Source organism: Patagioenas fasciata, chromosome 1 (genome assembly GCF_037038585.1).
Source record: "Patagioenas fasciata isolate bPatFas1 chromosome 1, bPatFas1.hap1, whole genome shotgun sequence".
Lineage (NCBI taxonomy): Eukaryota > Metazoa > Chordata > Aves > Columbiformes > Columbidae > Patagioenas > Patagioenas fasciata.
Genome location: NC_092520.1, coordinates 175,208,811 through 175,222,126, shown reverse-complemented (window position 1 = coordinate 175,222,126; position 13,316 = coordinate 175,208,811). Strand labels below are relative to the sequence as shown.

Here is a 13,316-nt window from a genome sequence, read left to right as displayed (position 1 = left end):
ATAGTGTGGTAAACAAGCTGGTCTCTGTTCCTCTCCTCCTCCTCCCATTCCCAGCATGAAAATAGCCAGGGCTAAAGCAACAGCTGGGGATCATTACACTGACAGGAATAGTTCAGTAAACTCCAAGAGGGGAAAAACATGTCATATCCAAAAAAACCAAAAACTCATTAGGGCAGCAGGACCGAAAAAAAATGTGAATTCAGCTCCAGGGACAATGCTATGACTGTCCTTCCACTGGTAACAACTGACTTAGAAAAACCCTGGTAATTCAGTGCTAACTCTTTCCTAAGCTGCCCACTGGTTACAGAGTTAACAAATACCCTGAAACACCTCAAAATCTTCCCGGTCAAATGAAGCACACTGAATTAAGCAAAAATAAATGTAAATTGACCTCCTACCACCAACTCTGAGCCACCTCACATTGATATATCATTATACCTCCATTGTGGCTCTTACCTTTTAAGCATAATCACAGTCACTGTGCTACACATTTGCCAAGAATGGTTGCAGCATGAGGTTTTGCGGAGTCAAACTACATATGTTTGGTGTGCCTCTGGATTTGCCATAAGAAGTGCCAGCAGGTCAGCTCCCAATAGTTCAACACATTTTCTAAGGTTTTCTGTCTCAGAGCACTATTTGCATAAATAATTCTAAATTGTGGGATGTATCTGGATAATTCAGAGATGTGCCTGCTACATTTTGTGACTGGTTTCTGACCTTCCTTACCCATGTATTTGCATGAAGCATCACTTCGACATCTACCACAGCATCTTTAGGTCCGCTCTGAACTAAGAAGACACAGATCAATCTTTACAGAAAATTGACACCCTGCATTCCTGTGAGATGCCTCAGAGGCAGGGGCTGTCCCCCTGGCGGGGATATCTTGGTGTTGAGAGCTTCCGCGTCCACATATGCAGGTTCTTCTGCCCTCTACCAGGTGAGGTACAGCCACCTGCCAGCTCTACCTTGAGGTGCCCAGAAGCATTATAACAATAAGGTCTAGATCACTTGTGAAGGAAGCCATATGTTAACAAGCACTTGCATGACGCCTGATCTCTTCAAAGTACTGAACAGATATTAATAGTTTAATCAAAGGCTAAGCTAACTCAAATTACCTCACATTTGCTGTGGACCAAGAATGTGCACACAGTTACTGCAGATCAGATGGCATGCAGGAACTTGTTCGTGTGTCTGGGCCCTGAGACACAAATCTTGGAAAAAGACAGGTGAGTTTCACTGTCAGCCCCCAAGTCACATTGAACATTTTTGAAGGGAAGACTTGCCAAAAGAACGGTTTAGTTTAAGAGCAATGAATGAAAGGCATTGCACAGAGGTAGAAAAGTTGGAATTTACTTTTGGGAGTACTTAATTCTAAGCTAGACTGACATGAATGCTAATCAATTTTTAGTAGCTTTCTGAAATTTTTTAACACTTGTGATTCATTTCTTTCATGAGTGGCTACCAAACTGTTATGTTAACTGGTCTAGGAACTGCAAACTGGGCTGTGGTATTAGAAAACTAAATCATTCCAAGGCATTCTTGAATAGAAAACATGTTTATGGATTCCTGAATGCTAGGAATTTTACAAATAACTGCCACAACACATACTTCGAAAAATACAAGCATATATTCTTTGACTTCCCCACAGCAAATCCATTTCTGCGTGGAAAGAATCAGCAGTTCCCAAACTTCAATATCAAGTCACAATTAAAATTAAAAAAACAAACAAACAAACAAACAAACAACAAACAGATTTGGGAGACCATCTGTTTTCTGGAGGCAAGGAAACTAGATGAAGTCTATTCCAGATAGCCACTTCTCATGAGATTTATTAAGAGCACAGGTACGAGCATTGTCAGCATAACAAACACCCCTTATTTGCCTGGCTTTATAAAGAGGAGAAAGCAGACTTGCACCCATTCACCTCTGTGTAGTAAAGAGTGAGGAAGAGAAGTGCATGAATTTTCTGTCCTAGGTGATAACAAAACTAAGCTGTCCCATTTTTAGGGAGACCAAAACTAAGGTAAAACAGTCATTATAGTTTCAGCTCAATAATTCTGTCCTTCCAGAGCTTCCATAAGGGTTTACACGTTGAGTGCATCTGCTTCTCTACTGCCTGTCAGATTTAGCTCTGCAAAACCCAGTGAACGCTACAGCATAAATACAACAGGCATCCTGAAACTGCAGGAGACTTGAATGGAGCAGCAGCAAAGCTAAAGGGTTGTTCTTTTCTGACATGAAAGAATCTGGCAGCATCTATTTTTCTTCTCTACCCTTCCTGTTAAGTAGCTGGTAGAAAGTAGCTTTCCTCACCAGATACGATACTAGAGTATCATGAATTAGACACCGAAGCAGGCTGATTATATTGCTGCACTTCGCAGAGTCAACACAGCTTTTTCAATAACAAGAATTATACAAGAATTCAATGACCTTAATTTGCTTTAACTTGAGACAGCGACAAACATTTTTATACTGATTAAAGTACTACAGAAGTGCATTTGCTTCGTTCTACATGTTATCCCACCATAGAGTCTGTGATATTTAGTGACTGGATAAAAGATATATCCTGGCACATCCAAATGCAGAGTGCTCACCTCTGTGAAAATCAATGCCTTCCAAATACAAGACAGCTGCAAGTTCTGGCTTTTTTTTTTTATTTGGTTTGTTTTTTAACTCTGAAGATTGATGTATTGCAGTTCTCTGCCTCCAGAGCACACAAAGTAATCTGGGAATACTGCCTATACTAACGTATTTATGACTACTAAACTTGAATTTGAGGACTGTGACTTCAGTTTTCTTATCCTTTTCCAATGAAAACAAGCACAAAAATAGTAATATTTTAAAAATCTAATAATAAGCTAACTCTTGATGTCTGTTAAAGAGGCTCGGTAGGGAAAGTGACAATGGGGGTAGAAACTTAACAGTTTTGTTTGGCAGCTTCAGCAGGCATAGAGCTGCATATGACAGAAAAAACCTCTAAATGCAACTGCTAAAATTGTCTTCACACACCGGTCATCTTTCCACAACAAACATGGCCTTATTCTATCTGGCTTTTTGTCCTCATCTCCTACCAACATTTACTTTGGTTTTCTGTCCAAAATGTCACTGAAAGTAATTTTCCGCTCCTTTCAGATCACATTACTTGCTCTTAAAATCAGTCATCACCTTATTTCTGAGGCCACTGTGCTCAAGGTCTTTGTTCACTCCTGCAAGTTACTATTAAAATTCCACCTGTAGCTACACAGATCCAGTATTTCGATAAAATGTAAATCTTCTTATGTTTCCCATTGGTATTTTTTTAATGTTCTACCATTCTTCCCTGTAATAGTTTCCTGGTTCCTGTTTGTTCCTATTTATTACACCAGGCACTATGCATGGCTCACTGTCTGTTTTCATCTTCTCAATCTTCTTCAATCCCTCTAGATCAGATTCTGCCCTTGTAGATATCACTCCCTGAAATTCGACCTCAATCTACATCTTTCAGAATTGTCAAACTCCTATAAAAATCACATATATTTGCAGGAGAATACCATTATCTAAACCAATCACATTTAGATGTATACACCCCACTCCTTCCCCACTCTCCAAACACCACCACATTGAAACTTAAAACGTGGTAACTCTTATCTCCTTAAAGTCAGAGTTGCCACTCCAGAACAAACCTTTAAAGCTTTAATAAAACAGCCTTAAAACATTGCTTACAAGAGCCCTGCAGACATAGAGGAAGAAATTTAAACTCTGAAATTAAAACTTCCAAATGCAAGAGAAACTGTCCCAAGGTCCAGGCACTGCAAGTCACTACATACACAGCTTCAGCCTCGTCCTGTGACATGCTTATGAGCGCCCTCAGGGACAACAGGTCAGAGGAGTCAGTGGGAAACCCAAAATCTGGACTATTGCCCAGAAAAGAAAAAGCAGGCAGATTCAATACACAAGACAACAAAAATAAAAAAAAAAAAGGACACCACACAAACCCATGATATAGTGCCTACAACAAAGAAAGCAGAGCCTGCTAACCTTCTCGTAAACTGTGGTATGAATCCTGATATGTGCTTGAACAGCTCTTCCCTTGCTTTGACACAGTCTCTGCAAGTGGCACAATCCCAACATAGGCAGGCTGGAGTGTCTTGGCTTTATCCAACATATTAGAGGAAATCCCTGGACCTGGAGGCAAATTCTGTAACACAGGAGGCGTCCCAGGCTAGTGGAAGGGGTGCTTAATCCTCAGAGGAGACACAACCACAATCCCTCTCTACCAGGTTTCGGTCACTGCACCAAGCGGGAGAGTGGCAAAAAAAAAAAAAAAATCAATTTACTGCTAGATTCCAAGGCTGTGCTTGCATAGGAACAGAGAGATACTTGAGGAACAGACAAATCCTGACAGCCAACATCTAAAGATTAAAATCAGCAAGTCTCTTGGCAAAACTTTTCTCCCTACTATCTCAAAGCTCAGACAGAAACTTCACTGGTTCAGCAAGCAGCTATAAGCATTCAGGATCCCAGTATGCAGAGCGGTGCTTATCAACAGATGCGTGGACTTCTTCGTGGGGCCACTTGCAGTGACAGCCAACCTCATTCACCCAAAATAGTGAACAGTTGGTTCCTCTACTCACACTACAGACACCTGCCAGACAGGCAATATCATGTGACTGAGAACAACCCTCTCTCTGCCGCACCTCCTGACTGTAAGCCCGCCCTGCACACAGCTACACCACCACCAGCGCTGAGTGCCGGAGCCACACTGCCCTGTTTTCCTTCCTGTTTAAACTGTTAGAAATGTAATTTTAGTTGTGGAGAAAGCTAAACTGATAACCCAGGAAACAGAGTTCTTATATGCATTTACTCTGAGACCACATATAAGAGCAGCCTACATTTGTACAAGCACACATTCTCGCCTCTTCTTCCCTTAAATCCTTACTCCCAGCCCTAGTAAAAACAGCCAGCTGAAGATCATCAGCCACCCCAAATCAATAACCCTCTACTGCAAACACTAAAACTTCAGAATCTGTCCTTCTATGGAGGCAGTAGTCTCACCTGGAGCTTATTTAATGTGCATCATGAACAGAGGTCATATGATTGACACACTTTGGATATACATACTACCCAGAAAGATACTGGAATTGGAAATGGACAGGGAAAAGCACAACCCATCCAAGCAACAGCCAGGAGGTTCTCTCACCAGTACAGCCTGTGGATTTTTAATCTTCCTAAGGCATGCATCATAGAAGGTGCAATGAAGTCTGCTGGGCAGGGGAGGGAATAGAGTTTTCCAATGAATACACATACCTGAAAAACAGTATTCTGGTATCTTTCCAGAAAAAAAAAAAAAAAATAATAATAATAATCAGTGTCATCCTCCAAGCTTGGAGCAAAAATAGCCACATGGACATTACAAAAATAAGAAGGTGAATACTTTAAACACTATTGGAACAGTCTTCATTTCATATTGTGTCCCCCCTGCTCCCAAGCAAGACAAAAATTTCTTGTCTCTAAATAGGTTTGAGAGGCATCCAAAAAATTTTATAAAGCAAGGCTGCAATAACAACCACAGGGGGGAAAAAGCCTCTAGTAACAACGCTTATCTAAAAAAAGTGGTGTTCCACCAAATTTAAAAAGCATTACTTTAACTCTGCCATAAGCTGCATTAAAGAAACAAAACATATTAATGATGCTAGATGGCAGTGACATTTCTGAGTACCTTCAACATTGCTCTTCTTACTTCGAAATGTTGAAACTTTAATCAGAAAAGTATCCCAACTCTGAAGTTCCAATTGGTAAAAAAATACCTTTAGTGATAATATAGAGTTCTGTAACCTCACTATTCCTAAATTACCAATGTATACTCAACACAAACTCTCACCTTAAATTTATGATTTGTAAAAGTCACATAAAGGTTCAGTTTCACAATGAACTTTGGCCAATAAGGTCAAATTACTGCATAAATAGATGAGCCCGCTTTTGCGTGAGCATTAGCAGCTGTGACGCTGCAGGGAGCTGCCTGGGGAAGCTGATCTGTCAGAGCACAGGAGAGCTAAAGCCAGCGTGAAGGAGGGGAGGAAGAAACACACTGTCCAGATCTCCCCTTTCAACAGCAACACACGGCTGCACATTGAATCAGGCCTCTGTGCAGACAGGTCCCATAATTACTGTAATAGCTGAAGAACAACTACCCTGTGCCAGCCTGAGTCCTGCTTCTTCTGGCAAGCAATACATCATCTGGATGGTGGAAATCACAAGATTCAGCTACAGAGGTCAAAGACGGCTCTTATTTTGCCAAACTGGGCCTCTGAGCCAGCAGCTCAGTACTGTGGAAGGCCTGGGAAGTGTGAGCCAGTTGCTCCATCCAGCTGACTCACCAATACCCAGGTACTGCCAAAACAGCCCCAAGATGTTGCCTGAGTTCTGAGGAAGTACACTTAAAGACCTGAAAGAAGAGAGGCACCAAACTGCTAACAGTACGTGAAATATATTGGGCTTTTTGGCAGTCTAATGATATAACTAAGCCTCTGCTGCTACAATTCACAAATTCAACTTGATGAAGATTTGATCTTCTCAATGTATGATTGCAGACCTGCAGATATATGTAGACATACCTTTCTTCCTTTGTAGAAAATAGCTTAGAAAGAAAAACTCACTGGCTGAATGAAACACAGATAAATCTTTTCTTTGCTGAGAGAGATATTTTAAAATTTTGTTCAACAGCCTCAACTATTTCCTAAAGCATTAATTAGTGTTCTGAAAGGAGAAGCAATTATCTAAAACAGAAAAGGATGGGCCAGAACAGTACAAAAAGGGCTTGGATAATGCCCTACATGCTGTAAGAAGGCAAACTCTGAGGGGCCCAGAATGGAGATCTTCAACACATGAGTAAGCACTCGTGCGGTACCTTCTAGCAAAATACGATGGATGAGTAAAGACCAAAATCAACATATATTGCATGAAACACTGACACTACTGCCAGATGTTCAGGAGCATCAAAAAGTTAAACAAAAGTTTAATTTGTTTCATTGGATCCCGATGTACCAATAACAGATCTGAAAGTCTGATCAATGATCACATGGACAGAAATGTCCATACACTGTAAGAACAAGTAAGACTTCATGAGTAATTTTGAGAGTTACTTCGGGAATCCACAGGGTAGAAGGGAAGGTCCATTTCACAGCAGATGTAGGATTTCCAACAACAATTTCAGTTGCTTAACCACTCCAGAAAAGTAGCATCAACCCACACCAGTCCATGTTCTGCAGTCAGTGTCTTGCACAATCATTAACCTGGAATTGGCAGCAGTGCTGTTGGCAGAAAGCTCACCTTTATCAATGGGATCCTAAGTATTTGCCAAAGATTTCTGGTTTGGAAAACGTTGGGCCCAATTTTCATAATCTGTCCATGAGACATCTATTGAGCCTTACATCCTTTGACTTTCAAGTCTGAAATGAGATACAGACTGTGGGAATGTGTTCTTCCTCAAGATGCTGCATTTCTATTTATACTCTCATACAGAAATAAAAAGTAACATCAGGTGCACATATGGCTTGCACAGATACAGCTGCTAGTTCTGAGGCCTGGTGGGCACAGAATGCAATACTGGTATTTGAATGTCAGTTATCATTACTTACTATTTTGAACTAATTAATTAACTTTCTCTTCTTTTCTTTTTCTATCCTAAAAGCCATGACAGCATAAAAGCAGCAGCTTTTTCAAATTCCTGTTCTGTGCTAGAATAGAAACATGGAAGACTGAACCATACTCAAGTTAAGTTCTAACCCTTCTGTGGACATCTGACCTTTAAATTCCAGGAGCACACAAAATTTTACCTGTGCAAAGTTGCCATCAAAACTGCAAGGTGCTACAGCTTAAAGTTGACTATCACCAAAAAGATCACTCCCAGTTCACCTTCTCCTAGCCATTCACTCTCTTAGCCTCCTTAAAACCAGCTCTGACATTCATCTCATATCTTAATGACCTGATTGAACCTACTAAACAGCATTACCAACAAGTGGGATGAGCACCAGAGCTGCTGGCTGGTGAACACCGCTAGGAAGGGAGAGAGAGGCCACACCATTCTTGACATAGGCTAGACTTCAGATCAGCTTAGCTGTAGTACAAAACTGCACCATCGGTTTTATTCCCAAAATTAACGTATTCTTTAAATTCAAATTAATGAGCAGATAGAAAGTGTGCTTACAACCCCCCCACACCAACTTGAAAGGTGCATTTTTTCCTATTCGCCTCCAGTCCTCCCTGCAGAGGGTTCTCTGTCATCCTTCCCCCAGTACTTATATTCTTGGAGGACACAATGCCTGCAAGGATGTGCGTGCAGACAATTTAGTGACGAAATCTAAACAATATACTGCTATAAACTGTCAAACAGCTGCAATATATGCTCACTCAGGCAATATGAGAAAGATCTCAGTCAAGGTCTAAGCCAGATGAACCCATATAAAGAAGTATGAGCTCACTATATTTGAAGATCTTTGATTTTCTAGCAAGCAGACAAAAGCTGGAAAAATAACAGAATGCTGCACCTACACCACTGTAAAGCTTTGATGTCTTAGGACTCTATTCATTTTATACCTCAGAATAAATACAGACTTCACACTGACACTTGTGTCACTTACTTTTTCTTAGCTAAGGATCACATTTATGTAATGTGAGTTTGCTTTGGATATTCCCAGGATCCTGCCTCCCACCAACAGTGACCTTCAGGAAGCAGTAGAACCACCAAGCTGGAAGCACTATACATTCTTGCTTCCCCAGATCTCAGGAAGAGCCTGAAGTTTACATACTCTGATCTTTTCAACTAGCTGGTGACAGCTAGTGCTGCCAGTCAGCATTCAGAAAACTTCTAGACATGACAGGTAGCCAAAGGTAAAGCACCATGCAGATGTAAAAACAGGCAACAGCAGCAGGCATGCCTGGGAACCTGAACCTTTACCGCAGCTTTTGAGCTGCTCTTCAGTCCCCCAACCCACTCGGGGATATACCACCACCCCCACTTTTGGCAAGTTGGCTGTCATTGAGCTGTAAATACTGCGAGTTGAAAGAATAAAAATAGCTGCTGCACAGGCTGGAAAACCTATCAGGTGATGTCAAGGCGTGTTTTGAGCCATTCCCTCCCTCCCCACCCCCTCCCGTCCCCGTCGTCCACCCCCCCCCCCCGCCACTTCCTTTCCTATGTCACTTTCTCATTACCTCACTGTCTCTAATTCTGAAAGTGCTTCTCTCTGCATCTTTCAGCTGCCAAAGTGAACTTTACACAGCAGCTAGAGCCAAATCAACCCCCAGCACATATATAAACTCTGCCACCCACCCCATTCCTTGGGATTCTGCCAGGATGTCAGTTTGCCTTTCCCTGAAAACACACACATGAAATCCACGATCCCTATCTGCAAAACACAGGAGCGAGAAAAATCAGTTCAGCAAAGAGAATCAGTTCAGCCGAAGGAATGCAGCGTTGATCTGCCTTTGATTAATTCTGTAGATAAGCAGCTTCCAACCAGCAAGACAAGTCAACATTGTAAGGGAGGTGTGGAGAGACAGCAGCAGTGATGCCCCATCCCTCTCTCCCTAACACCAAGTTGCTCAGCCCTGCCTTTCTCCCAGGCTCTGCAGGCCTGAGGAGGAAGAAGAGGCAGAAGAAGGAAGCCAAAACATTTGTTCTTCCCTCCCCAAACCAAGAACTCACTTCGACAGTGTTGCTGACCAAAGGTCATCTGCAAAGAGACTGTTGTGATATTGCTACAGAAGCAAAAAGGAGGGAAGGAGAGAGAGGAAGAGAAGCAGAGATGTTAGTTCAGTTATGGTCCATACCTCTCCTCCTCCCTTCAGGACCTGTTGTACTGAAGGAGCTGGGGGTGATGAAGAGAAATAAACAGTCCAGGAGTCTATCCCACTCTAGATCATGACCAAAAAAAAAGCATTATGCAGGACATGGTCCTAAGATTACTACATGGGAGTTTTGCACCCATTCAGAACGTGTCATTTACATGGCCAAAGAAAGCAATGCAACTTGAAAAGACAAGTTGGTTAAATTAAGGTTTGGGCTGGTTTGGTTTTGTTTTGGTTTTTGTTTGGGGTTTTTTTTGTGTGTTTTGGTTTTGAATTGGGATTTTCTTTTGAAACACACTGGCAACAGTTCTACCAATGCTCTCCTCTGGAAAGCTGCACACGCCTTGCCTACAAAATGGTGTTGTCTATGGAGAGATTTCTGCCCAGGAGAAAAAATGCAACTAATAGGTACATTTCTCTGGCTAATGCAGTGGAAGGACTCTGTCCACAACAGAAAACTTCACAATAGAGGGCAGGAGGAAAGCGGAGGAATTAAGAGAAAGCAGTTTTATAGCTAGTTCCCAAACAACTGCAGTCCACTGTGCATATAAGCCCAACAAAAACAAGCAAGTAAATGAAAAACACATCCAAACATATTTTATTTGTTATTGTTACCATTTTGGTTGATTAATTCTGGTTAGATGCAAACACTGTTGCATACCTCTTTATAGTTCAAAGTTACTAGCCCCTCTTCAAGTTACCACCCCTGTTGAGCCCCAGAACTGGTTGCATGAAGGCTCTCACTCTGTTCCAGTGCAAAATTAGAAAGATTAGCTCAAATTACCTTTGCTAAGCCAACGAGCTTCACAGTGAGAGCTCACACATCAATTACGGCTTCTCAAATGTGGGGTGGGTATCTCCAGTGGAGGGGCTTAACTTAGAGCTGCTCCAGCTGGAACTGCAAAGGAATTCCCGTCTTGCTCTAAAATAATTACTTAAGACCAAAGGTAGTAAGAGTAATAGTTCCCTGCTCTTACCTAAGAGCAATAGTTTAGCTGATATAAAAAGAGACAAAGGTTTCAAGCCAGTCACCCAAGATTCAACAAAGTTAAAGTTGTTCTTATCAGCCTTCCCACCTACAGTTGGGTCTGCTAATTTGCCCACATGCACCCCAAATAAATGTAACCTCTCCAGGGCCAGGTAGATGTGTTCACACACATGCACATGGGCATTTCCCCACTACCACCACTGCACACAGACAAGGAATATCCAGAGGTTGCAGGAAGACTGACATGTAAGTATATACTGTGCCCAGTGAAGACCACTGAGCACAAGAGACCAGACTTTTCAAGACATTTCCTCTTACAGATATTCCAGGCTTTAATTTAAACCACTATGAACGAGGGAAAACAGAAAACCCCAAAACATTTGGGTTTGCCCTCAAGAGCAGAAAAAAAGAGGAAGTTCTGGCTGCCAGACCAAGGGGGATACTGAGCAGGACAGAATGGGAAAGAAGGCAATTTGAATTTGTCTTAAAACAGCAGTTTCTTTTTAGGAGGGAATAACTGGGAAAGGACAGGAGAAATATACCCTTCCCCTCATGTTAAGGCCTGTTTAAGAGTTTGAGGAGTTATGTCACTAATTCCTGTGGTTGTTGAGCAAATGATATCCTGCACTTCATCCTCCCACATCCTTTCAGCTTCTGGCAATAAAAGGTTTTTTCTCCAACAAACCCTCCTGCTGCACAAAGGGGCTACCTGCAAACACTTGGAAAATGCGATCTATTTTTAAGCTACCTAAGCAAGAGAGGAAACAGCCAGGCTGCAGTCAATGTTCATACACTGCTTGTGAAAGTACTAGCAAACTCTTCATTTTCTTTGCAGCTTACACCAGCAGAATAGCTATTAGGTGAACCCTCACTATGTAATTGTGGCCTTTGCTGAGAAAGCTACTGTTCCTTCTCCAAACACATCAGGTACACGGGCAATGACAACATTGTTGAGGCTCAATATAACAATTCTGCTTGGTTAATCTGGTACAGAATTGCAATCTCAGAACATAGATTTTTATTAAAATGTCTTTTTACCCTTTGTGGTTGCAGAAGATTGCTTCCCAAGTTGAAACAGCTATGCACTAACTGAGGTATAATTCTAAAAAGATCATTAAGCATCCTATTCATTTCATATGTTAGTAGCCAATGTTAATAATTTTAGATGTGGGGTTTTTTTTCGACTGTTAACTTCTCCAAAAATGATTCAAGTGCTTTGTCACAGTCAGGTAGTAGTAGAGGCTGAGATGAGGTAAAGTAGGAGGGGAAGTTTTATGATAGCTGCTAAGCCAATTCAGGGGTTAGCTGCCACTGAAAGTGGTGGTCCCCTTTTCCATTGTCATGGATGCTCATCTCGCCCCACAGTAAAATATAGCTATTGTCAGGATTTTTTGAGACAGGAAATAATTCTGTCCTTAGAATGCAAAATGTAGTTCTTGCATTGCCAAATATGTATAGACCACCTCCAATGTCAAGTGCTCAAACTCCTCCTGTACTGCCAAAACTCTCACCTATACCCTGGATAGATGCCAGTCTCGAGCTTTCATAGCGCATTCAACAACTGAATTTATGTTTCCAATATGAACGTGTATAACATGTTCAAGTTTTAATCTTTAGCTACAGAATAAAGTAAGTCTGAGACAACGTCAAGGCCCACAACTATTTCATTTCATGGAATGGACTGCACTGACCCTGGGAAGGGCTTCCAGGATCCAGTATGGACTCATCCCCACTCCAGATGTGCAGACATTTCAGACCTTAAATGCAACCTAAAGCATGAATCTCAAGAGAGATACAGAGTGAGACTAGGATAGTTTTTACCTACATGCTACTAAATTTTTGATTAGCAGGATAAATATCCTGGTTATGCTATAGTGGAAGGAGTTCTTTAACACCTTCATGGCAGTCATTTGTCTATCACTTCAGGAAGATGCAGTTTTGATGATACTACCATTCCTTCTCCAAAGACTACATTTTTAAAGTAAATTGTATTCTCCATAAACCAAATCAAAGGTTTCTTTTCCTTGATGCTGTTCAAGGCTATAACAGAAGACAGACTCTTGGTATTAAATGTACAACTTCTCCCAGTTCATACATTATTTGTACCTCTCCCCAGTGATTTGGTCACAACAATCACAGGTACCAGACCAAAACATAATATTTTCCCCCAGCAATGTGAAGTGATCTAAAATATTAATGCAGTTCATGAGAAATCCCATTTTCCAAGCATTTGAAAGGAACCATTGGGAGATGGAAAAGAAAGCTCACCAAAACCCAGGCTCAAGCAAGAAACAGTAACTTTGCAAAGAAACAGCCATAAACACAAGAGCTCAATTCAGCGAAAACCAGTGTGAGCTACCTTGCTTTTACTGCTTGTTACCTCAGTATAAGTTCCCAAGTACAGGGAATTGCCATAAAACGTAACACTGAGCTTCATATCCTAAACTTAGTCTGCACATATGCATGTTCCAAACCTCTGCACCAAAGACCTTTCTGCATA

At 41.4% G+C, this 13,316-nt stretch overlaps 1 protein-coding gene across 3 annotated transcripts in view; it reads right to left on the bottom strand.

The window, feature by feature from the left end:
- The window catches only part of MRTFA (myocardin related transcription factor A), a 79,527-nt gene that overhangs the window by 45,227 nt on the left and 20,984 nt on the right, over positions 1–13,316 (bottom strand). The window contains exon 1 of one of the 3 annotated variants that reach the window (XM_065835447.2): positions 4,018–4,227. The exons of the other annotated variants lie outside the window; for them this stretch is intronic. Within the exon in view, the coding sequence (XP_065691519.1) occupies positions 4,018–4,144 (127 nt within the window). The 5' untranslated portion in view covers positions 4,145–4,227. Of the gene's footprint in view, positions 1–4,017; positions 4,228–13,316 lie in introns of those variants that run through there. 3 annotated transcript variants of the gene reach the window in all.